The sequence below is a fragment of the Paramisgurnus dabryanus genome, chromosome 21, assembly GCF_030506205.2.
Source record: "Paramisgurnus dabryanus chromosome 21, PD_genome_1.1, whole genome shotgun sequence".
In the NCBI taxonomy this organism is placed as follows: Eukaryota; Metazoa; Chordata; class Actinopteri; order Cypriniformes; family Cobitidae; genus Paramisgurnus; species Paramisgurnus dabryanus.
This window is the reverse complement of record NC_133357.1, coordinates 29,874,534-29,901,260: the sequence shown is the minus strand read 5'-3', so window position 1 is coordinate 29,901,260 and position 26,727 is coordinate 29,874,534. Positions and strand designations below refer to the sequence as shown.

General features: G+C 37.9%; 2 protein-coding genes and 1 non-coding gene across 6 annotated transcripts in view; all 3 read left to right on the top strand.

Moving 5' to 3' along the window:
* Window positions 1-1,091: 1,091 nt before the first annotated feature.
* Window positions 1,092-2,348, top strand: psmb11b (proteasome 20S subunit beta 11b). Its single transcript, XM_065286624.1, has 2 exons — window positions 1,092-1,893; window positions 1,969-2,348. Exons 1-2 carry the CDS (start codon window positions 1,092-1,094, stop codon window positions 2,346-2,348), a joined length of 1,182 nt encoding a protein of 393 aa, XP_065142696.1.
* A 5,483-nt stretch (window positions 2,349-7,831) lies between these two features.
* Window positions 7,832-7,914, top strand: trnal-uaa (transfer RNA leucine (anticodon UAA)). Its single transcript has one exon. It is a non-coding gene; the product is annotated as a tRNA-Leu (tRNA).
* A 1,161-nt stretch (window positions 7,915-9,075) lies between these two features.
* The window catches only part of utrn (utrophin), a 221,429-nt gene continuing 203,777 nt past the window's right edge, over window positions 9,076-26,727 (top strand). For all 4 annotated transcript variants that reach the window (XM_065286533.1, XM_065286535.1, XM_065286534.1 and 1 more), the window contains exons 1-2: window positions 9,076-9,359; window positions 14,296-14,457. In XM_065286533.1, the coding sequence (XP_065142605.1) occupies window positions 14,376-14,457 (82 nt within the window). In that variant the 5' untranslated portion in view covers window positions 9,076-9,359; window positions 14,296-14,375. The remainder of the gene's footprint in view (window positions 9,360-14,295; window positions 14,458-26,727) is intronic.

Genomic DNA, 26,727 nt, shown 5'->3' with positions numbered 1-26,727 from the left:
TCTTCCTATGAAACACCCTGTCGCTGATCCATCGTACGTCAACACAGCAGCGATGGAACGCTACCCCAGGCCCAGATAGTCATGCACTGTGAAAAGATCTGTGACCCGACTAGTTTGAAAATTGTGCAGTCTGAACTCGGCATTAGCCTGGTGCTGCTGTTGGTTAAAACAAATAAATTTTTTACGTAAAGCATTTTTCCTTACATTTTTTATAGTCTAACAAACAGAGAACAAAAAAAGGTGCTTTGGATGTTAAAGGTTATTTTTTCCGAAATCAATTTAGCCAATAATGGTGCTTCTATGGCATTGTGAAGCATCTTTTTTCATTTTTAAACCATGGTTTTCAAAAGGGCAGGGTTGGCCAGGTTTAGCTGCATGGTTAGTGTAAGATCTTTATCATGGTTTATATCCAAGAACTATGCTATTTAAATTCCATACTTTAACATTACTGTGGTACTGCAACATTATTTAGTGTAGATGAGCTATTTCTTTATTTACCAAGACTTCATGACACAACAGCACAACTCATGATATTGAAAATGATATTTGTCAGTGTGCAGAGTCAGGCTTGGCTTAAAAGACTGACTTTGGCATTTTCATGCGTCGCTGGTTGAGTGAATCACTGAGCGGTGCTTATAAAACAAGAGCTCCAACTTCAGAAAACATTTACACTGCTTTACTGGGCTGTTATAATAGCACATTTAGCAGTGAGACAGACATTATATGGTTCAACTGACAAACTCATACATACATCCAGTGTTTTGCTTCCAGTACTTTTTGAAACAAAAAAAGAATAATCGGATACAAGGAGTGCACACACAGAAGAATCATTTGCTTAAGACCTGGTTTTTACTCATTGGATCTTCCTTTCTGCGTTTTTTTGCACGAGAAGATAAAAACAAACTGGTGACGGTGACACGAACAAGGACTTTTGGAATATTACAATATAAATAAGCAGGGACAAAACAAAAAAGACCTTCAAAATAAAACCCCTGGATGCCAGAGGTTTGTATGATATGTTTTTGAAGTTCATATCCCATTGTTCAATAATTGACAGGGTTATCATTTATTGTATATCTATACAATAACTTATGGCTTTACAAGATGTATGCGGCTTGCACGATGCCCCTCTGCTCCCTCAATGGAGTGCTCCACTCTCACAGTCCTTTATGCCCGAAAATTCCACTCGTCTGTTCGGAGGAGGGATTTATGGAGAGGCTTCTTGTTCATGGCTGCCTAGGGGGGGCGCTGTGAGTCCCCTGGAGTTTTACATGCCGGTTGCCGAGTACCTCACGGAAAGTCCTATAGAGTTCGGTCAAACCAGCCTTGGTTCGTCCACTACAAATCTGCTGACTGTCGACCATCTACAGCCTTCATTACCATCAATCTCTCTTCCTACCCCCTCACCCTGCTTAATCTCTCCTGCCGTCCCTTTGCCTTTCGCGCTCTCTCATGGCACTACCACTCTGGGCTTTGCGTTTCAGGGAGGTGTGATTGCGGCAGCTGACACTCGCTCCAGTTGTTCAGGTTTGGTGGCCTGTCCTGCATCCCCAAAGGTCTTACCCATCCACTCTCACCTGGTGGGCACCACTTCTGGGACCTCGGCCGACTGCGCCCTCTGGAAACGCATCCTGGCAAGAGAGCTCAGGCTCTACCAGCTTCGGTATCGCCGCAGGCTCTCAACAGGGGGTGCTGCCAAACTCCTGTCACACATGCTTCACCCGTTTAAAGGCACAGAGCTGTGTGTCGCAGCCACCCTGTGTGGATGGGATGGAGATGAGGTAACTGGGCTCGATGTAGAAGAGGAACCAATCACTGGGAGATATGCAAATACTCAGCCAACCATGAAGACAAACACTCAAACAACATCGAGGATTTTAAGTAGCCAATCAGGTGATGAAAATCCTCTGTCATTTGTTAAGGCTGCAGCATGTAAAACTAAAGCTCCACTTACTGTGACCAAATCAGAGAGCTCCTCAGACCTCAGCGTGGTTCGTTCAAGAGTATCTGGTCCACGTGTTGTGTATGTGTGTAGCGATGGACGACGTTTGCAAGGAGATCTGTTCTCTGTGGGATCTGGATCGCCTTATGCTTACTCGATCCTAGACAGCAGTGTTTACTGGGGTATGAGCGTAGTAGAGGCAGCTTCAATTGCCAGAGAAGCCGTGTACCGCGCCACACATAGGGATGCATACTCTGGAAATAACGTTGATCTCTACCATGTTACTGCCAAAGGATGGAGACGTAGACAGAGGGAGGATCTGAAAGAGGAATATTACAGAGAAAAAGAGAGGGAGAGAAAGAGGACAGCAGACAGAACAATAGAAAAGACATTAATGGCTAAGTGATAGTTTATTTTGAGGGGGAAGTGTTTTTTTCTGTTCAAAATATTAAATAAAATACAGTACCAAGCAAATGTTGGGTCACACTTTAAACTTTTTAAGCTTGAGGTGCTCTAGTGTAGACTAGATATCAATTAGTACCCCCTAAATAAAAATAACACAAAACAAACTTTGACAAACTGAAACCAAAATAGTTCATAGCCTTCTTTCTCTAATGTTTGATTACAAAAATATCATAAAGAAATTTGGCTCCATCTGGCTGTTTGAAAATCAGAAAATGGTTAATCAAGGTCTGAAAAAGCTATTTAGACTAATTAGACAAATGTAATTTTACTAACTTATCTTAAATGTCTGAAACTTGTTTTGCAAAAAAACATAAATGCACAGCTAAAATGTTAACGTTAATACAGAAATGAAAAAAAAGAGCAGCCAACAAGCCATACATGGGAAATCTGAAAAAAAAACGTTTCTCAATCCGAAGGCTGCAGCCTCCGGAGGTCGCATATGCAGGGTGCATAAGTCATCAAGACTGGTTTATTTCAGTTAACTAAGCATTACTTTCGCAAGTCATAAGCATATTACACTTTTTGATTAACTAAGGATAACAGTTAACTTTATAATTGTTAATATTCTGAAATAAGACAATCTTGATGACACATGCAGCCTGCAAATGCGACCTTCTGAGGCTGCAGCCTGCTAACTTCCGGGTTAGCCTACAAAAATACGTCCTGCGGTACTCAGGGATGACGTATTTTTGTAGACTAAACCAGAAGTTAGCGGGATACTGGTTCACTCACAAAAAAGCCTGTTCATTTTCCCCATAGACTTTGGATTATCGCAAAAAAATAAGATCCGTCTTTAACAAAGGTTTATGACACTTACACGTTTTGTCAAACAACTTCACAGATGAACACACTGTTATTAATTTTGAAATCAAAAGTCTGCTTTTTATATTTCTAGTTAACTCATTTACACTTTAAAATTCATAAAATTTGTATTCATCTGTAAATATTTCCTTGTTGGACAAAACGGGTAAGTGTCTTTTGTTAAACAGTTTATGTGATATTCCAAAAGTCTAAACCAAAAGGAAAAACTAATATATGGAAGTGTGTTTAATTTATAATTAAAGTAAAAATAGTAATTAAAGTGAAAACTGTATTTTAAGATAGCATGTGTACAATACTGTGTGTATATACAAATGTAGTAGCATGTGTGGTGTGTGTGCAAGTATTTTCATATTCATTGCTATGTAGTGTGCAAAATATACAAGTACAAATTCTGAATGTAAACAGTGGTATTTAAAACAGAAAAAAAGACATTTATACAAGTTTGAAACAACCCAAGGGTGTGTGATGACAGAATTTTCATATTTCCGTGATCTGTTTAACCTTAATCTCAAGCACTTGCCCACAGAAACCATATACCGTACTCGATTACTAAGAAGAAATCAATCACCATTAAGTAGGATTTGGATAGTTTAAGATACTATCTCTGATTGGTAAAGAGTTTCCAGGGACCTGACGACTGATCACTGCAGACACATGAATCCAGATGATCCAGGATCATAATGCCAAAGCGACATGCTGGTATTTTTATCAACAATGCAACAATACAAGTTTTAGTGCACTGTACTGATCTGAGTGGGCGGAGCCTCTGCATCACCATGAATACTTTTAACAATACTGGAATGAATCTTGATGTACGCTTATGATATGCTGTGGAAAAAATAAAATGAAACGTCACTGCTTTCATGTTACTGTGGAAGAAAGTACATTCAACTGTTTTGTTTTAGTATATTTCTGATTCTCTTGTGCTTTTCTGCTTAGAAGTTCCTTGTGTTATGAGAAAGGGAAAGTGTATCTGGGCTGTTTTACATTGTAAAAACTATTTATATTGTCACCTGTGACAGAGTGAAACGAAAGTTAGAGAATCGTAGCTGGGCTTCCAGAACTATCCTGAACAGGTTCAAATAAAAGGATGATTCAGGTTTGGCAAGTAAAATCAGTCTTAACATATCAACATTTCCTTAACATGGCAATAATTCATGTAAGTATACAACCAAACTAGTTTTTTTTTAATTTTCACTTTGATATTTTCACAGATGTCTTTATTTTAACTAAGATATTTTTATGTAATATATTAAAGTTTACATTTAAACAGGAACTGGCATAAAAAATATGGGAGTACACATCAGGTTCTAATGGTTTCATTTGTTTATGTTAGTGTTAAATTAATGATGTGTTACCTAGAAAAGTGATACCTAGAAATCAGCTAACTATTTTAACTTATATGAAGTAGGCTCAGTCAATATTTACAAATACAAATACAACACAAACATAGGATTAGTTAAACTGCATCTATTAAATCCTATACGATAAGACAAGTGATGGGCCACTCCACCGAATCTGTGCCGTTTGCATGTTGTCACCCGCCAAAATGTTTATTTTTTTAACAGGACTGAGTTTTTAACATAGATTTAGCAAATAGGCCTACATGAAATGTAAGCTGCATAAATATGTGATAATAGCATGAAGACACTGAGCAAATTCTAGTAATCTACCAACATTTTTATTTTCAAATAAACCGATAACATAAAAAGTAACAGGACATTAAGACTGCTCACAGTCCTAAGAAATTGAGAAAAGTGACTTTTCTTAACATTGCCATCAGATCCAGATGATGAAACTTCCTCTTGAAAATGTGACTTGGGGTCTTGGGTAGGGGAGAGTGGGGTAAAGTGAGACATTTTTTACATTTGCTCCCCTCTAAGCGAGCTAAAATGATATATCAGTCAAATTTACACATTTCCCATTAATTCAGGATGTTTCCTAGCTATGGAAATTACCAGAATGTATTCAGGACGAAGAGCAGTGAAAATATGATTGTTTTAAAAAAAGTGGTCTTGTGTCTCACTTTACCCCAGCTTAGGGGGAAACTGAGACAGACCAGAAAAATCAAGGGGGTAAAGTGAACCAGCTCGGGGTAAACTGATCCACTTACTTTTTACACTCTGAAACTACCATAACAGCACATATTGTAACAGATAAAATCCTGACGGCTAGCTTGACAACCACACATTCCAGAACTAATGTTGGACTAGTAACAGAATCAAGGGGATTGGTCAATTAAGAACATTATTTTTCTAAACACTTGAAAGTACAGTAACTCTGAACCAAAATCAAATACAACATAACATAATTCAAAAGTTATATTTTTTGGCCAGTTTTTGCCTTTATTTAACAGTGAGTTTTGGAGAGGACAGGAAAGTACAGGGAGGAGAGAAGGGTATTGGATCGGCAAATGACCACGAGCCGGGAATCGAACTACCAGAAAGTGTGAAAGCACCACATGTCGTAGCGCTGCCCACTGTAGACCATTGGCTCCGACAATTCAAATTTTTTTAATTAACATTCAAATGACATATAGAACCAGTTAGATTAGAGCGCAGTCTGGGGGTCAGAACAAAGGACCCTTAGAGCCAGCTAGTGTCTGCGGGTCAGCGCAAAAGACAATCAGAACCATCTATCAATATTTCTATCCCTTGCAGCTGCTCTTACTGTGGGTTCACACCAGACGTGAGTTCAACGATTTGTGCAAGTAGATTACATTCAAAGTTAATGCAAAGACACGATCAGACGCATCCTCGCCTGGGGCGATGCGAATGACGCCATATGAGCGGAGCATTTGCCGCGAAAACACGCACTATTCACCTCAAACATGTCTTCGCCCAAGTTGAAAATATTTATCTCGAACGAAAAATTTGCATGACACAATGTTAAATCCCGTGAGTAATCTAGAGTGAATAATGCTACGTACACACCAAATGCGGGGCAGTGCGTTACTTGATCTAGATTACTCGCAGGATTTAACATTGTGTAATGGAATTTTTCGCTCAAGTTGAATATTTTCAAATTGGGCGAAGACATGTTTGCGGCGAATAGCGCGTGTTTTCGTGGAAAACGCGCCACCCATATCACGTCATTCGCATCGCCACATGCGAGGACGTGTCTGATTGCGTCTTTGCATTGACTTTGTATGTAATCTACTTGCGCAAATTGTTGAACTTGTGTCTGGTGTGAACCCACAGTACCATGAAGCCTCGCGTTTGGTGTGTACATAGCATTAGAGAATTCTTTCCTTCCTTGACCTAAGCAGCTGCACTCTCCATCTCCTCAAGGGGTGTTTTTCCCCAGGCTGTCTTCCTGGTGTATTGACTAGGCATAATGGTTTTTCTGCAATGTTTATAACATTAAAAATAAAACATATGTAATGTAATATTACATTAAAATATGTTTTAGAGTAAACTGAACTTGTGCCTCATGTCTCACTTTACCCCACATCATTTGTCTCACTTTACCCCACCACCACATTTTGGAAAAAAACTCTCTCTCTTGGAAATTCAGGCTAATCTTCAGCTAGCATCAACACAAGGTTTTATATGTTGGTAGTTCATAAACATGTGTGATATAAGTTTTTCTACCTGAATCAATTTGCTTTGGCACAACAGTTGATTAAGTTGACAGCAAGAAAATTTACTTTTACAAGCAAAAAATATATTTTTGTGAAAAAAACATGTTAACCACAGCAGCATGAGGTCCTGTCCTTCATGGCCAAGGGGAAATTTGAGGGGCTTAAAAACATTATGGTCATAGGACCACAAATGTGTTCCGTTGCCTAGATACAGGGGGTGTCTCACTTTACCCGATGTCTCACTTTACCCCACTCTCCCCTACATAGACTGTTTGGGTAACATTTGAAAACCTGAGAACATGACTAAAATGTGCATTTTATCTCACTTATTAAATGGTTAAAAGCAAATATATGATATAGACCCACACAAAAATGCAAACATAAATAAAGATATATAAAGACTTTAATGCTCTATATTTAAAGGTATGGATACAAAATGCTGTTTTTCAGTGTAGTTTTTATTAATGTTTTAAATAATATGGTTTACATTTGGTGTTCGATTAAGATGCAGAAAACTTTGCTTAATAATAAAATGTATTTTAGAGTTAATGTTTTAGTTTTAGAGTTAATGTTTTAGTTTAAGAATAATGTCTTGGGGATAGAAATGGCACGGATTCGGTGGTCCGTTTACACATCACAAGCTCGCAACCTTCGCTGAGATAACTTAGCTAGCAAGACTTAGCTAACTTAGCTAATCGTTTAGTCCATCAAAGAGAAATGTTTATACTACATTAAAATGACGACACATCAGCATTAGCGTTCCTCGTCATTTGATCAGGTTTATTTGAACTATAGCCTACCATTTATTTAGTTAAAGAGGAGTGCATTCTTGTTAACTAGAGATAGCTAGCATGCTAACAATTAGTTCCAAGATCAGTCAGCTCCGAACATCGAGCTGCACATAAATACTAACGTTATACGGTTAATTTACAACTATATCGTTGAAACACATTTTTTTTGACTGGTTTTGCGTGTCGTTACAAATGTATGGTATAGGTGCTCCTTTACAGAGCATGTTCACCAGGATGGCCGAGTGGTTAAGGCGTTGGACTTAAGATCCAATGGACATATGTCCGCGTGGGTTCGAACCCCACTCCTGGTAGAAACACTTTTGCTTTTTTACACGGTTAACGTTAATGCTGTAACAAAGTAAAAATGGGACAAGAACACAACAGGAATGTGAAAGCAATGAAAGTTAAACGTATCTGAGAAAAAAAAAATACACTATTAGATAAAATATGCGTACAGTTAATTAATGTTGCCCCCCCCCCCGTAGATCAGTGAATTCTGATAAACAGGTATGGCATCATCTCTATATGACCACACAACACCAGCAGTTATCACTTTGCAAAAGAACAAACAAACAAATAAAACATTTAAACGATCATTGTTTAATTTACGGTGTTTTACTGCCTCCTGTTGGTAATTTAAATATTGCAGTTTTTCTCAGTTGCTTCGAAGCATGTCTCGAATCATTCTTACAATTAGCTAAATTTCTCAGAACAACTCATACAAACCGCACAACATCATGGATGTCTTGCAAAAGCCTTAAACTTGTTACTATATATATATATATATATATATATATATGGTGTGCACAACTGACTTGATGATGAGGAGGTTGAACAAAGTGTTTTAAAAAATGAATTTCTGATCTGAGAAATGAGAAATTGTATAACATCGACTGAGAAAAACTGTAATTTTTGCATCTTTGACTGCAAATGAAATATTGCTTAAAATAAAGGCCTTGGTGGTTTTAATGCTTACACAAATATAGTGTTATTTAATTGATAGTTCATATATTAAATTATATATATTTTTATTATTTAAGTATTGCGTGGATTTTTATTTTTCATTTAATCAAACAATAAGCAAGAAAGAAATAAAGAATGTACTTTCTTTGCAATGATTTGACATTCTGTGCATTGTTTCTGGTTTACTTTAAAATATCTAGACCCATTTGAAGAAATAGTGAAGCATGAACTAGATATATACAATAAACAACTATATTTCTTATAAGTTATAACAAACACATAAACTTAAACTAAAATGCTAAAAAAATATTGCTCATTGTTAGCTCATACATCTAATGTTAATATCTATGTATGTATGAACGATGTGGGTGAATTTTCACTGCTAGGTGAAATATCCAAACTGAATATTCCACACAATCCACACGGGGACGCGCTCGCCATTCAAAACCAACACGAGTGGCGCGAGGGCGATCTCTGACGTCACACATCCATCATTCCTGCTCTGGAGGTGGGCGGAGCTCTGGAGCCGCGGACTCGAGTAGACGCGCAAGTCTTTTGTTATTCATGTCCGAAGAAAAGTTTGCAGCAGTGCCCGGATATAGGAATATACACTAGGAGAATTTAAAGACTCGAGCTGGATCACTTTGAGGTGTTGTTGAAAGGTTTTTGAGTATTTATCACTGATCAGAGATCGGCTTGTGTAGTTTACATGAGTGGATGTGTCCCAACACGAGTCAATGATTCATTATTTACTGACTGATGTGAAGTCAGTGTACTGCATCGGGACGCAAAGGTGAGAGTCTCTGCTTTACCAACTGTCTGCTGTTCATGTCTCTTTTATACTGTTAGACATGTTTGCAAAACTTACTTGAAGTTTGACCTGTTAAATAGTAGTGTTTAAACACGCCCGACCGATTAAAGAAGTAACTTAAAGGTAAACTACAACAGTAAACAGATGATGACTAATATTTTCATTTATGTTTTGTTTTAGCCTAAGTTTAATTGATTTCACTGTCCATTGATAGTCTGGAAGTACTTGTGTGATTTATCTGACCTTCACACTGATGCTGGCTGGATTGTTGAGGTTAGTGACGAGTTAGTTCAAACTGGGGTTTTCTGCATTAGTCTTAGTTTAGGTCAGGCTTAGTTAAAAGAAAGGTTAAGGTTGTCTGAAGATGGTTGATCATTTGGAAAATAAGGTGAGTTTGTCAGCAGCATGGGACAGATGACATCCAGTATACCTCCAAAAACATTTGATGTGGTGTTGACATTGAATATGAATCTCAATTTCATAAGCATTCTGTTCTTTTCTTTAGTTTTGCACAGTGTGGGCGCACAAAGTTGTTTTAGGAGTTAAAAAAGTTCGATTTGCGTCATTCAGTATTGCTTCATGCCATCCCGGTTACTTCCAAAGCTCAAACAAATCCTTTCTTGGACAAGCCATGTTATAAGTGATCAGAGGGGTCTGCAGCTCTCAGCATTCCTGCTCATTAACTCATTACTGATCAATGACATCATCACAAACACAGCCTGTGCATCTGTCTGCAGAGGGTCTGCTGTGAGAGATTTGAAGCCTGTAGACCTCTTATCACTGTGTTGTGAAGACAAGAATGTGGGGGGAGCTAAAGAATGAATGCGTGGTCACCTGTTTGGCTGGGTGACAGCTCCTGTTACAACTTGTCCACACACACACACACACACACACACGCACGCACAGGGTCTTGCTTCTCGTGCAGTATTTGGTCCCAGTGAGGCTCCTCCGTATGCAGTGATAGGATCTTACTCTTGATTGTGTATTTGCTTGTTGGTCCTCTAGGGTCGATGTTTTTACTTGTCCTGATGATCTGCCTCAAGACATAACCAGATCCAGATCACTGTTAGACAGTGCCACACTAGCCGAATTGAGGGTTGACGGGAATAGGATCAGAATATGAATTGGTGTTCAGATTTCAATGAGATTCGCATTAAGGCCATGTTTACTTCTGTGTTTTTTCTAGGGATGGGACGATAAATACCGATATAAACTAATAATACCTGGCCGATAACTATTCTGAATCGCACAGCCGATATTATGCACAGTTATTTCATGTACTACAGTTTTTGATCAGTAAGTCCTTATCGATATGAAATCACTGTTGGTTTGAGTCGTTTATAACATGCATTTGAAAAAGTGACACTTGTCAAACATAATCATTATACATATTCTTTATTATCATGAAAGTATTAATAAATGCTTAAGCCATTTCCTGGAGCTGCGTGTTTAATGGTTCTTCTTCTGCGGCGCTTATCAAGTTCAGGGTTTCCCGCAGAAAATTTGTTGGTCAAGGTGGTAGGGTTTGGGCGGGTGGTAGGGTTTTTGCCAAGGGCGTGGCAATCAAAGGGGCGGGGAATATGCATCATGATGAAAATTAAAATATTTTAATAAAATAAATAAATAAAATATTTATTTTTAAAACACTCAAATAAAACTTAATTTTGAAGAAACTATGACAAAAAATGAACACATACTAGATTATTAATGAATTTTAATGTTTTTAACAGATACCTTTAATGGGAATAGCTGCGTGATGAAGTGAAACTAAAGGGTTAATAAACAAAAACTAAAGCAAATGTTGTAGATCATCTCGCGAACGATGATAGATAGCGCAAAAATGGTAGCACGTCTGCGCTATTCTCCGAGTTGTTTTATCAACTAGCTAGTTATCCTCCAGACAGTGACGGTCCGGACCACGTCTTTCTCATTTCGGCCGTGTGGCGCGCGTCCCTCCATGCGGTGTGATGCGCGTACGCGCTATTCTCTGAGATGAACTTGACAGCCTTTTGTGCAGCAATTATTTATTTTTTTGGACAGTTAAGGCGGTAGGGTTTCCAAGCTTATGCGGACCGCCTTAACTGAAATATGCTGCGGGAAACCCTGAAGTTTCTGTATGAGAGCGCCCTCTGGCTTTTGGATGTAGCGGCACTGTAATTAATTGAGAAGCATAGCAAGCATCATCGCCGATATATTGGTGCACTAGGGATGTTCATATCAATTAATTTTCCTGACCTACAACTGCAGCTTATTAACCGTTAACTTATATGATTTTATTGTTAAATTGTCATTGAGTAAAAATACAGTTGACGGCTGTCTGTGATCTTGTACAAACAAAACATTTTATTTGATCAGATATTCACGCAACATTACCTTATAAAAGAGCACGCGATTAGTCCAGATGATTAATATCCAAAAAGGGCAGATCGTCTCTTTTTCATCTATCACAGTGGCCATTTCTAAAGCAGGACGCATTTCAAAAAGTTTTGCTTTTGCGTGTTCTTTCTCCATTTGTGCAAAAAGAGAGATGTTTTATGGTCAGGGGCCATCAGCGAAGTTCTGTCCGGATGTGTGTGAGACGTAGACCGTGTCATATTGTGCGCGCATGCGCGCGTCTCCGTTCAGCTTCCAAACACGCACACAAATGATTTCTCATACAAATGATTACTTTATCAGACTGTCAGGGCAGCAAGAATTTGTGTTATTTACAGGACATTCACAAATTAAAGTTAGAAAAATAACGAAATGTCTGTCTGCTCATGACAACACCCACCGTTCGTTAACACATATTTTTTTCTTTTAACTGATAATGTTAATTGGTTAAACGATCAATATGAACATCCCTACGGTGCACCCCTAGCTTTTTTGTTTTAAGTCGGCGTTTTAGTTGGTGGCACTAAGTGCACTATTTAGGTTGTCACTTTAAAGACGCCTATCACATAATATGTTCTCGTTAGTGGCAATTTTTTTATTATAGTACATATGCGCTTGTTTTAGGTGTTTTTGTTCAACTATAAAACCTGCAACAAGTTGTTTAGACGGTTGTTGTGGTTGATCATCTTGCAAAGTGCAGTTTATAGTCGTGCGTAGGTTCTACGCTGTACGCTATGCGTAGTTCTGCGTAGCCTGACATGCACCTCTGCAAAATTGTAACAACGCGTCCGTTCTACGCGGACAGCAAGCGGTGTGATTGGTCCGCTAGAATCCCTCCCGTCAGGTCCTCATATGAAGTTCCCTTAAGGAAGGTAAAAAATTGGGTCAAGTTGAGAAGTGATAAACTCAAGCTGCACTATAGTTGATGTCGATTTAACTCAATCACAGCTAATTTTCTAAAAATCACGCACAACAAACTGCTGCTTCTTCTTTTTTCGAGGGTTTACTGGCCAAGCGCCTTTTTCTTCGGCTGTTTTACCGCTACTGTGGGTTGATACTGCCTACTAGCGGTCTGCATGTGTAAGTGCACATTGACGCAGAAGTATAAATAAAAATCGACGCGTAGGCTACGGCATCGAGGCTATGGCATAGAACTTACGCAGAACTATAATGAGCCCTTAATGGTCATAAAGAGGCTGTTTACACTTGGCATTAACATGCGTTTTCGTCGATCGGATCACAAGTGGACGAAGTTGTGTAAACGGTGTTCAAAACGTTTTGAACGCGACCACTTTCAACCACATCCAGAGGTAGTCGAAACCACTTTCGATCGGATCGCTTTAGAGTTGTGGAATGCAAATGTGGTTGAATGTGTTTGAACAGCCACACGCGACCGCCTTCTCTCCGCCCATTTATCTAATCTGAGGTATTAAACACTAATTTTACGTCTTTTTTTACTTCTGCCGTGAACATACGGTGAACAGCGCTATTTTTAGCCTTTCATTGATAAAACTAAAGCGGCTGATCTCCGTAGTTTCGTTGTGAAAGCGTGTGAAAGTTGCGCGATCCTATTTCATCAATTGCGCTGAAAATTCAGAGAAAGCTCCAACATATAAACGTACAAAACACTGTGCAGCATGTTTACTTGCTAAACAAGCAGTGGACTCCGACATAATATAAGTTTGCGTCCATATAAACTCATAATTACTCCCGCTCGCGTTTGAATGACAGCAGAGAGACTCGCCCACCGTCTCACAGACCACCCCCTCACAGTATTCAGGACAGAAGTGGTTGAAAGTGGACAAAAGAGACGGATTTAAATACCAGGTGTAAACGTAATGTGTCTCTCTCGTCCACTTGTGATCCGATCGATGAAAACACATCTTAAGTGTAAACAGCCCCATAGAGGCTTGACAAATCAGGAAAGGATACGCAATGATCAAAACATCCAATCATGGAGCAAATCTGGGCACCTTGTTTTTTGCGGGTTGATGATGGAAAATATTTATTATCTGTTGGTATTTGGGTAGTGAATGGTGAATAGTTTTGGGATAGTTTGTAATTGACATTGGGCTGGTTTTGCTACGCAGATCTAGCAACCCTGGCTCTACGCTTACGGAGAAAATCGGTACAATATAATAAACAAAGCCACTAGAGTTAGAAAAACACTGAAATGTTTCTTGACTCACAAATACCTGTCTTTCTTCGCCAACCATAATGTCTCTCACCAGACCTGCAGTCCATGGGTAAAACCAGAACATCATGGTATTTTAATCATGTTTGCAGTCAGCTATTTTGGATTTATTGTATTTAATTTAATTTTGTACTGTCTGTATGACTTTATTGTGCACCAATGTCACCTTCTAAATTGACATATTTGTGAATTTTACTGAATGCAGTGGCTTCACCTTTCATTTCTATTGTGATGACTTGCCAAAATATGAAATATTCGTATTTGATATTTAACATCTGTTTGATCAAAAGGTGAAAACTGGGTTATGTTAAGCGTGCAGCACGCAGTCTGATGGGATGTATTATTTTGCAGGGATTTACAGTGGTGTGGTACATATAAAGTCGAATCCTGCTGGAGGGGATCATATGTACCTGTAACACCCGAGAAGGAAGATGGCTACCGCTGGAATGCTGTCAGAGGCCTCTGAGGGCGGAGACAATAATGAGTTCACTGACATCATCAAAACGAGATCAGGTAAGCTTGAGATGATCAATAAAGTGTTTAGCAGTATAGATAATGTGGCACAGATGATGAAAGACAGAAAACTGAGAATTTGGATGTGGGAGCTGGATTCAAAGTCTTATGGCGTGCAAGAGCACCTCAACTTAATGTGTTGGACGCTCTGATGAGCCGTAGTTACTCTGCCAGGACGCTTGTGTATACTTACACTGCACATTTTTTTTTTAATATGCTCATTTTCCAGCTCCCCTAGAGTTAAACCGTAAAAAACGGTTCCAAAACGGTAAAAATCAAAAGTTTAACTCGAGGGGAGCTGGAAAATGAGCATATTTTTTTAAAAAAATGGAGTGTCCCTTTAAGAGGAACTTATTTCATCTATTAACCGGCATCGTTTGGTTTGGGTATTGTGAGTACGCCTTTAAGGTCTGAAATGAATGGAAGAATTAAAAACATTGTTTTGATCAGTAGGGAAGGTGTTAATGGTTGCAGGCTGTGCTCTCTCAGGTATTTTGAAAATCTCTCTTTTGCTCTCTCTCACCCTCCCTCTCTCTTTGGGAATGTTGGGAATTTCACTGTGGATTTACAGTGCTCGTCTATCCAGACCACAATGCCTTTCTTTCTGTAAGGATTCTGGTCTCTTAGTAACAGAAGTAAGGTTTTCATGTGTTAGAGAGCAATGGTCAGTAAAAATACAAAGAACTGGTGATTTAGTCATCAGCTAAAGTAAGTCCGCAGGAGTTTTGTAACATTAACTGAATCATGTGACTTAAGACATTCAGTTTCACTAGATCAATGTGAAACGAACCATCAAACAAAGATCCAAAGGAATCCACTGAGAATGCATAAATAAAGTTAAAGGTAAACAGTTAAGAGATTTTATCATAACCATAGCATTATTGTTCTAAAAGTAGTTTTTGGAGGATTTGATAATGTGGTCCTGTCAATCATTCTCCAAGCAGGCACCTCCCGTTATTAGATTTACTTCCTTTTATCCAGTAATGTAGTCTGGTGGGTTCACATCTCTGTACTGAGCTCCTTCTTTTAAACAGTACCCTGACTATAAAGGTGTTGGTTATTAGATTAATGCTCACGCTGGTTATGTGAAAACAGTGTAGATATTATAGTTTTGATAAACCTTAAGGAAATCCTTTCACTTGTAGGGAGCCGTTGTTGTGTTGTGTGATGTAGAATAGTTGTAACCCATTTTAAAAACACTTACAAACCCAGGTATATTAACAATGGGTTTATTACAGTGAAATTGTAATCACGGGAGTTTAAGATATTATTTTGTAGTCTATACGTTATGAGAATACATTGATAACTGCATAAATAAAATGCTTTCAGCCGTAGGTTTGTTATATTTATTTACAGATATCCACTTTATCATAACACATGCAAACTGAATATTGGATGGGCAGATGAAGTTGCAGGTCTATGAGGGGACTTTTTTACATGATCATTAATTAATATCTTATGTACTATGGACATTAAGCCTTGCATGCTTACCCTGTGAGATATTGTGTGACTGTGGTTTGACAGTGGTTAATTTACAGAATTAACACATTTATTTAAATGCATGAATGTGGACTTGCACAGCCAACTAAACATTTACATGCTAATATATCGTAAACCGTGGTGTTATTTTGATAAATTCTCCAATAGAAATGTGTGCAGACATCTTAGCGTACCCAAAGTTTGGATTGAAACAATACATACAAAAATGCCTCCTGTGTTTACATGCTACTTACAATAGTCAAAAAAAAGAAAAGATTCTTCCTGCAAACTAAATGAGTTGAGATTTCCCTGAAGCTGAAGTGGCAATGAAATCTCTCTTGTTAATGTTTTCTGTAGAGGAATAATGATTAACTGTACTTTAGTTGTTTATTAGTTGAAGTGAAGTATGATCAGTATGTGAAAGTGAGCGCTGTTGTTTATGTGTCTTAAGGAAATGATGTTGTCACGAATGTGTGAGACAATGAGAATCAGCCCAGTGAATTATTGACTTGCAGTGCGTCATTTCTGAGGGAAGTTTTGAAAATAATTAACAGTTATATATTGTCTGCCATTGGTCAGGTAGTCCTGACCTAATCTCAGGTCACATGTTGCACCTGCGTTGGGCTGGTTGGGATACTCAAACAAACATGTGTGATGTTAAATGTACGATGCCTGCAGTAATCGACCAATAAAAATGTCTTAGTCAACCGAGTGGTATGCAAACGTTCAACAATGCTTTCTTATCTCTGTATGTTGACTGAGTTTTTTAATGTCTGTGTAAAATGACAGAGAAAACAGCCCAGTTTATGAACCTTTTCCTCTGTTATGAAATGCAGATCAGTGACCCTGAATGACTTTAAACCTAAAACACATTCACAAGTCTGATATGACCATTAAGGATTCTGTCCTTCTGTAAACAAAGACTTATTAGACTACATATTTATAATATAATAAATATTTATTATATAAATATATTTTTTTCTTAAAATTAAATTATACATGTATGTGTGTGTATTTATATACACATAATTATTATACACAGTACACACACATATATTATGTAAATAAAAACTTTTATTTACTAGCCTCTATATATAAAAATGAAGGATATTTACGTATATATATTTACAGCTGGTCTATTCGCACAGGACTAGTATTACCTGAGGTAATTTCTCGCAACCTTTTTACAGCAGGTAAAAGTCACCGTAATCTGATGACGTAATACTGACATTGTCCGTAATGATTACTAAAATGGCAATGTTTATGTGTAAAGTTATGTTTACACTACAAGAAAAATGTCTTATCTGTTAGCATTAAACTAGGTACAGTAAGTACCAAATGACACACCAATTATACTGCTTTTGGCCATAAAGCGTGTTGTTTTTCTGAAGCATGCTGGGTAACGCTGTTCTCATGTACAGCTCATTCGCTGTCCTCTTATTTGTTTTGAATAATTTATTCTCTGCACAGGTTAGCGGCTCACACAGACCCGTTTCCTCTCGCCATACTGAAGTTCTTCTCTGTTTTGCATTTTTCCTTGCCTGTCTCTTTCTTTTTCATCTGTGCCCCCCAAACACAAAGGGAGGTTAGACAGGTCTCTTTAACCCAGCCAAGTGTTATATAAGCCAGACTCTGCCAGATCAGTCTTTCACTTGCCAAGCCAAACTTCTGACATGCAGCGTAAAGTCTGGTCCACACTGTAGCTTGTGCTGGCCAAGTACTGTCTATTGGTTGACATGTAAAATGACCAGTCACAGATTGTTTTGTTTTATGCATTTTTAAAGGCCCACTGAAGTGCTTTGGAATGCGTAGACGTCTTTTTTTAGCGCATGAGCCAAACTGTAGGTTTTGAATGCTTGTATCTTCTGCATGAGAATTTTCTCAGTGTTTTGGACTATAACTGTTTATATTTATTCTTAAGTCTTTATACTAAAAGGAAAAAAGTGTCATTTTAATTTCATGGGGGCTTTTAATTCTGGGACACACCAAGCCAACAAAACAGTTTTGAGCGTTGGCCATTTTGTTTTTTCTACCGTTGGTGGGTCCACATTGAGGATTTTGGGGTTGATTTTGTGTTGAATCAGTGTTGGAGTCGATCGCCAGTGAGTTGACATGAGACATCACTCTGATTAGCTGTTTAATATTTCTATATATGAACTAGGGGTGGGCGATAAACGGGTAGGTATAATAAACCAGCAGTAGTGTTGGGCAATTTACCCCATAGTGAGGTCATCGTATCATCAGCCTGTAAGATCACCAGTACACGATAGTATTGGGTGGCAATAGTTTACTCAATTATTTATTTTTTCTTTTTTTAATTTTTTTCTTTTTTTGACAAGCCACTTGAACTGTCGCTGGACAGAAAAAGAATTTAATTGACTGTTAAGGGCTCGTTATAGTTGTGCGTAGGTTTTACGGCGTAGCCGCAACGGTGTAGGTTACGCATCAGTTTTCATTTATACTTTTGCGTCGTCGTCCGCGTCGACGTGCAAACACACATGCAGACCGCTGGTAGGCAGTAACCACACGTGTTACCACAGTAGCAGCGCGATCTTCCATGAAGAAGCAGCTTGACAAGTTAAACCCACAAGTGAAGAAGAAACAGCAACTTTTTGTGTATGATTTGAGAAGACCAGCAATGATGGAAGTAAATAAACAGCGACCTTTGTTGCAGTTTGAGTTAAATCACTCCTCAACTTCGTCCACCTTTGTTCTTACCATCGCAAACGGAAATACCTATGACGCAGTTTTTTTACCTGACGGGAGGGGTTCTGGTGGACCAATCACAGCGCTTGCGTTCTGCGTAGAACTGACGCACTGTTAAAAATTTGTCGAGGTGCACGTCAGGCTATGCAGAGCTACGCTGAGGCTACGGATAACCTATGGCGTAGACCTTACGCACGACTATAAATTGGACTTTACTGTGTGTTCACACTAGATGCGAATGAAGCGAATAAATCAAGTTATTCACGGGTTGTTGGATGCTTGAACATTTTGAGTCGACTTGCTTCATTTGCGCGTGAAATTTGTGTCATTCGCGTGTGAAATTTGTGTCATCTGAGAGGGTTCTACCAGGCGGTGGCTCCAGTCTCGTTACGAAATGGCTGGCATGGATTATGTTGAGATGATAGCTGGGCTCGTTTGGCGCCGTGTCTGGGTCCATCAGATCCTTCGGAGGTGCACTCAGTTTGGTGAGTTCCACCAACTCTTTCAAAAGCTGTGCCTGGATGACGGCCGCTTTCAGCTGTACTTCCGGCTGGGCTCAGTTTGATGACCTGTTGTCCTGTGTCGGTGGAAGGATTTCCCTCAAGGACACAACTACAGGCGCTGTATTCCACCAGCACAGTGTCCATCTATCTGTCTCCGCCGGTCAGTAAATCATTGACTATTCTGTGTAATTACAAGTAACCTCCACAGACATAAATTGGGTGGTTTCATGAACAGGGATTATCTTAAACCAGGACTAGGCTCCCCTTTGAATGTTGTAGACAAAAGTAAATTGTCATTTTATTAAAGTGCTGTATTGATACGTGTGTTTTTAGAAGACTATGGGGCGGTTTTTAACTTACAAAAATTAACCATGGTTTTTGTGGTAAAAGTGTAGTAACTATGGTTTTTGGTGTATTGATTGCTATTAGCAAAACCATGGTTTAACTATGTTTATTGAAAACCATTCTTAAAACTGATGCCATTAAAACTGATGCTGTCGATTTGATTTTGGTAACAAGAATTATGAAAATTCAATGGTATTAAAGATTTTAAAGACTCTACCGTGATGCATATTGTTATAATGATAAAATGAATCCTGTCTTGATATAAGATTTAGTCATATCGCCCACCCCTAATATGAACTATAATTTATATAAGAGTGTAATATACATCAACTGTTTTATTGTGTAATATAACATATTTCTGTATATTAGTTACATATTACATACATTTGTGTACTTCACTATTTGTTTTTCTCTTGACCGTACAAACTTTTAATGTGAATGTTTAATGCCAAAATGTTTTACATTTAAAATATAATTTTTACAGCATATTACCTTCTTTCTAAACTTTTATTTAATGAAAGTATTATTCAAATCGATGACTTTGACTGAATATTGAAGAGAAAAGCATTCAAATAAGGGTCCATAATAGATGGGAACTCATTCGATACTTTCCCATAAATCTTAAGGGGGGACATTTTACAAGACATTTTAAGGTGTAAAATAAATCTTGAGTGTCCCCAAAGTACGTATGTGCAGTTCTAGCTCAAAATATCATATTGATCATTAATTATAACATGTTAAAATTGCCACTTTGTAGGTGTGAGCAAAATATGCTGGTTTTGTGTGTGTCCTTTAAAATGCAAATGAGCTGATCTCTGCAATAAATGTCAGTGCCGTGGTTGGATAATCAGATTAAGGGGAATTTTTATAATTAAATCCCCTTCTGACATCACAAGGGGAGCCAAATTTCAATGACCTATTTTTCACATGCTTGCAGAGAACAGTTTACCAAAACTAACTTACTGGGTTGATCTTATTCACATTTTCTAGGTTGATAAAAGCACTGGGGACCCAATTATAGCATTAAAACATGGAAAAATCAGATTTTTATGATATGTCCCCTTTAAAGTACAGTAGGCAATACAAAGTGAAAGTGAGGAAGTGAAATAATTGCAGTCTATGGATAGAGAGGATGTTTTTGTAGCAGGAAGTTGACCTCTGACCTTTTGACTCAAGGTTTTTGCAAAGCATGCTGGGTAAAGGGCAGGATTCTTCTTATTTAGTGTTGTTTGTCTGTGTTTCTGACACTCTAGCGAGAGTTCAGGGACTTTATTACCTGAGACTGTGAAATTGAGACCTTGTGTTTGTGTCACCTGAACCCCCGAACCACAGAAAAGCATGAGACCAAATAAAGGAAATTCACCCAAGGTGATCCCATTACAAACACACCCATCTCTCTGTCTCTCTCTGGTTTTTTATCAGAACCGCTACTGTTGTTACTGGTGTGTGTTTGTGTGAAAAGGATTGAATGTGAAACGGCAGTATAAAGCCCTTTTCACACAGACATTAATGAAAATACATGGATGATGCATCTGGGATTTGTCTGGGATCATTTGATTTTTGGTTCATTCACACTGCCAATGATTTTCCGGAATCTGTGCCTGGTTTCACACACATACCGTAAAGATCCCGTAAAGATACGTGACGCATTTAAAGTTTTGCACTTCGTAGTTTTTTTCTCCGCAGCGTCTGAATTTGCTTATTATCCGATATATATATCCCGTGTACTATGCTGATAAATGATCTCAGCTTCAGCTCGGATTGTGACGAGCTCCCTGATCTCTTCTTCAGTCCAGTTTGCAGATATTTCTCATCAGGAATGTTAATGTGAATTTAAAATCACCGTATTAAAGAGCTGAATGATATATCTTGTTGTGATGACGCTGGTGCATTTTTGTTTATTATAAGCTCATATGAGCGTGTTACGCGCTATTCTTTTATGCTGCTGAATGATCTCAGCTTTAGCGCGTATAGTGACCACCTCCCTGATCTCTGCTTGTTGTGAATGTTAATCTGCATGTAAACCCCTCATTTTAAAGAACTGAACCATAACTTCATTGTTGCGATGACATGTGTGTCCTCATTACGGCCCCTTATGGCATTGTTTCTGTGTCTCTTTCACACAGAGGGGTTTCCGGGTATCTTACGGCAATGTTACTAGGTCCTCTTTCCAGGAGCGATCCCAGGACATTTACAAGGACGTGTTTGGGTTCACACAGAGCCTGTCTTCCAATTTACAAATATTTTCTGGGACCAAAGTGCTGTGTGAATGAAGTTTAAGAAGCAGGAAGCCAGTCTATTGTTATGAGCCTCATTAAACCGGATCATGATTGGCCTGTTTGTGTGTATGTGAGAGACCCCGAGCCAACTCTTAACTGCATTGGATGGGAAGTGTAAAACCAACACACACGCACACAGACACACAAACTTGCACACAAGCATTCATATGACTGAGACGAAACAGTTGTTATGGTCAACTGCATATGATTCACAGATGCAGCCCCGTGCATGGATGCAAGTGAATTTCTGTGCCATGTGTCATGTTGTTGTTCAGTAAGAGAGTGTGTGTATGTGCGTGTGTGTTTGTAGCTCTAATCTGAACTAAAGATTTGACCCGTATGCTTTATTATAATACACAGTGTAAAGGAAAATCTGAGTTTTCATGGAAAGCTTGTAAGGGTCTTTCTGTGTCTGGTGGTTTTGTAGGATGTTGTTGGGCAGCTGCTGATGGTTTAACTTTAAGCCGGTTTAAGTCAAACCACAGAAAAGTTTATGACATTCTGCTCTCTAGATATGGCCCTAGGCTATGAGATCTTGTTGTGTTTATTTTTCCACCTGGTAAAAATATAAGTCTGATGATCACAAGAGAAGTCCCAACAGCACACTTCTGCTGTATAAGACACATGATCTGTTGGATCATTCATGTCTGAAACACAAACTGGGCATAAGCCACAGTTGAATATTTAGGCTTGCTTAAACTCCAGTTATGTCCTGAAATAGGGGTGCTTGTTTTGGCAAACAACTGACAATATTTGAAAGGCTTTTTGCTGTTTTATGGCTAAAATAAGAAATGATTGAGAGTTCTGGATGGAATAGAGAAGAGAAATACAAATAGAGGGAAATAAATGCTTCCAGCTTTTGCTCATTGTGGGTCTGCTGTCACCACCCTTGTGTGTGTGTAAGAGAGGGTCTGTGTGTGTGTTTGTGTGTGTGTTGTGTGTGTCATGGTTCATATACTGAATATTTGGGGAGGGTGTGGTGAGCTGAGAAAGGGAAAGTCTAAATCCAGAGCTGTCATTATGGAAAGTGTGTGTGTGTGTGCGTGTGTGTGTGTTAGTGCTGAAAATCATTGAAGATTATGAGCATCTAGAGGGATTGACTGTGTGTGTGTGTGTGTGTGTGTGTGTGTGTGTGTTTGTGTAACAGTTGTGTGTGTTTATACTGAACTCTCTCACACACGCGGTCTGATAGACCATTTGCTCTGAAGGTCAGTGACCTCTGTCACTTCACATTTGATGTGAATAAACTGATAGCTTCAGCTTTAGTTAATGTGTAACTGTATGTATGTGTATATGTGTGTGTGTGTGTGTGTGTGTGTGTGTGTGTGTGTGTGTGTGTGTGTGTGTGTGTGAACCACACCTGTCTGTGTAACTCCACTTTCCCTCACCTGGCCACATCATTCACACAGACTGAGTAAATGTAGCTTTTGCTATTTTAATTGTTTTTTCACTGTGTGTGTTTGTGTTATGTACTTTGACATCCTCGCGTTCCTGAGTCAGTCACAAACCTAAATAACACACAACAGAATTTAATAGAAAAATAAATCATAGCAACAAATAGGATTTGTTTCTGGAAGCAACTGAAGCTGTAATCTTCTGCACCAATCAGATTTCTTCTCTGGCTTCGTAAGGTGACAATGTTTTCAGGTGGTAACTCTCCACTGAGAACTGAAACATTTGAGCCCCCAGACCATTTGAGTTGTATATTTATTTATAATTTATTGAATATTTACATTAAAGATCATTTTATATGAATTTGTTTTTGAAATCTCATTCCAAGCAATTCCCCAGAGTTGCATATCCAGTTGTGTGTATTCTTAATCCAGTATAACTTGTTCACACTGTAATCTTAAGAACTGATCATCTGTGTTGTCATTTTGCATGTAATGAATCTGATTCATTTATTAAGACCGTGTAGTAGTCAATGTAATGGCCAAAAGGTTGACAGGTTAATAATGATATTATATTCACATGAAACATTGACATTAAAGGGATAGTCTCTCATCCTGTATGAATATCTATTTTCTGATTGTATAAATAATTGTAAACACACAGCTGATTGTAACCATTGACTTCCATAGTAGGAAAAACAAATATGATGGATTTCAATGGGTACCATCAGCTGTGTGCTTACCATCATTTATCAAAATATCTTCTTCATCATTTATCACAATACTTTCATAATATTTGTTTTCCTACTATGGAAGTCAATGGGTATCATCAGCTGTGTGCTAACATCATTTATCAAAATATCTTCTTCATCATTTATCGCAATACTTTCATAATATTTGTTTTCCTACTATGGCGAATTTTCATTTTTGGGTGAACTATCCCTTTAAATAGATCACGCATTGCACAGTGTTTTATGATACTAAAATCATTAATTACTGCATTATTACAAAATTATTCAGTCACACCACCATTTCTGATGCACATTCAAAAATGTATTTATAAAAAACTTCAAATGTTCAAAAAAAAATTGCATGTCGTCTTTATGAATAAAAAATGTGTTCACCTTTAGTAAGCATTCAATTGTTTGTGCATTCTGAAATTTAATGCACCCAGGAAGTAGAAAGATTGAACGCTATTAGATAGTTAATTTAATCACATCTAGGGATGCAACTGGTGATTATTTATTATTATTATTATAATAAATGAATCGGGCGTTTTTTTTTTTCAATTCATCGACTTATCATCAATATTTACTTAGAATGTTTACTTTTAGTTGAAATAAGAACTAAATTAGGGTGTTCACTTGTAAAAGTGTAAAAGCCACACACTACTACAGAGTTTACAAATATAATCTTTTTTTATTTTTTAAGCCTTAAATAAAATAATTTGTGCAGCTTTTAAATAGTAAAACATCTTTAAATGTCAAAATAATAAACAAAACTTACTAAGTCTTCAGGAATGTGCTGAGGACATAGCCACAGATTAATAAACTCATTTTAAACGTTAACTATAGACCTTGATGAGTATTAGCATTATTCATTATTAAAGTCGCAATGAAAAGTAAAATAAAAAACTGTAATTTGTTTTGTTATATTGTGGTATTTTTTTTACAAATGATTTATCTGTGAGCTTCATTAATATTTAAAAATTCATGTGTCCTCATAATCTTTAATCAAAAATGCAAATCTCCTCCCCTCCTAAAAATGATCTCTCTTTACTTCCGGTCAAAATGTATGGCAGGTGGGCGGGGTCTGGGAGAATATCGCTGCGATTAGCAATTAGCAACACGACCCAACTTCAAATGATCCAATCAAATCTCGATGGACAAATTCAAATCCAGCCCTGCCTTATTTCATTTCAGGGGCCGGTTTTCCTCGGATACACATCACCACGGGGACAATTAGGCATTTGATACTTCAGTTTCATGGCGACTTTAACAAAATAAATAAGCCATTACGATATGAAAGTGATATACATTGTTACAGTAATAAAATCCTGAATTTCCCTCTTACTTTAAAACAGATGTTTACTTTGTGGTTCAGTACTTTTCTTATGGAAAAGCAACAACAATTACACTAATACAAATGTAACTAACAGTACATTAAAGGAGAAAATTAAACCTTTATTACACAGAATTCTTTCGTGCTTTTGTTTCTGTCATCGGTTTGCGCTCAGTAAGAGAAAGAAGCGTAATAAACGTGCAGCTCACGTTGTATGAAGGTGCTTGACTTTGAGCATGCAGCTTGTTTTGTATGCTTGACTTTAAGCACATAGCTGTAGCTGTATGAAGAAGCAGCGCCTAACTTTAATTGTAAGTGCAAAGCTGGCACTGTATGAAGCGGACACGTGTTTGCGATGTCCAATGGTGGTGCAGGATCATGTGACGTCACAGACCAACTAATTGATAATGAAATTCATTGACAACCTGGAAGTGTTTTTTTTACGTGTACGCGAACATAAGGGTTGCAAAGTGTAGTTTCTTTGACTCGTACATGTACTCAGACATTCGAAGCATGCACATTGTGACAAAATGCAATGAAATGGTAATAATCTTGAAATGCATGGGGTTTGTGCTGTCCATTTATTGAAGTGAGTGAGATGGTCAGGGTTTCACATGTCACATGACTTAACTCCTGTCGTTCATTCATAAGAACTGAAAAGTGAAAATGAAAGAGAAACGTCGTCTCGCAGTGGTTCACTTCCTGTTTTTGTGTATTTGTTTATTTGTTCACAGTGGCGTGTTGGTGTCAGACCTCGACTGCGTGTCACTTGTCATTTCAGGTTCAGTGTTTGAGAATCCATTCTAAGCTGTGTGTAATGGGGAAATGTGTGTGTGGATGGTGGGGTGGTTTCCTTGGCAGTGGATATTTACACCGCCCAACCCAATGTGTAATAAATTCCTCATGTAGAAGCACACGAGGACAGTCACGTGAAACCTGTGGATTTGAGCAATAAAAGGAAAGTAGTGTTTTAGGCTGTGCTCAGCCTACATTTACAGCATTTTTAGTTAAGTTTAAGTTTAATGCCAAAATATGCCATCTACATACGTGCAAATGATAAACCTTTGTGAGGGTGCCACACTGTGACGGTTCTGTTGACTCCAGGCCATTGGGCACTTTTTGTTGTCGAGCCCTGTAGATTAATCATTAAGCAATTGTACTTGGTAACGTGCAACTGTTTTCATCATATTTTATACTTCTAAAGTTCAGCTTTAGCTTTATTTTATTTATTGATTACACTGAAAAAACAACTTGTCAAATGTACTTTGAAAAATCATTATAACAAACTTTTTTTAAGTAAAATGTACTGCTTTTTTATGTACAATTTACCTACCAAAATCAAATAAAATCTACTTAATAATGCATGAAACATTTGTTAAATAATTAAGTAAATTTAAAAAAAAAAAAAATTATTTTAGAAGTTAGATTTATTTTTATCGTTTAGGTAAATTCTATAACTTTTTTTAAACTACTTATTTAACAAGCTAAATGAACTCAGATTGTTTT

What these genes read in the sequence shown, in the direction of transcription:
- psmb11b (XM_065286624.1), top strand. Translation starts at nt 1,092, where the DNA reads ATGGCTTTACAAGATGTATGCGGCTTGCACGATGCCCCTCTGCTCCCT. An exon ending in GATTTTAAGTAGCCAATCAG is followed by an intron (nt 1,894 to 1,968) that starts GTGATGAAAATC and finishes TGACCAAATCAG; the next exon opens with AGAGCTCCTCAGACCTCAGC.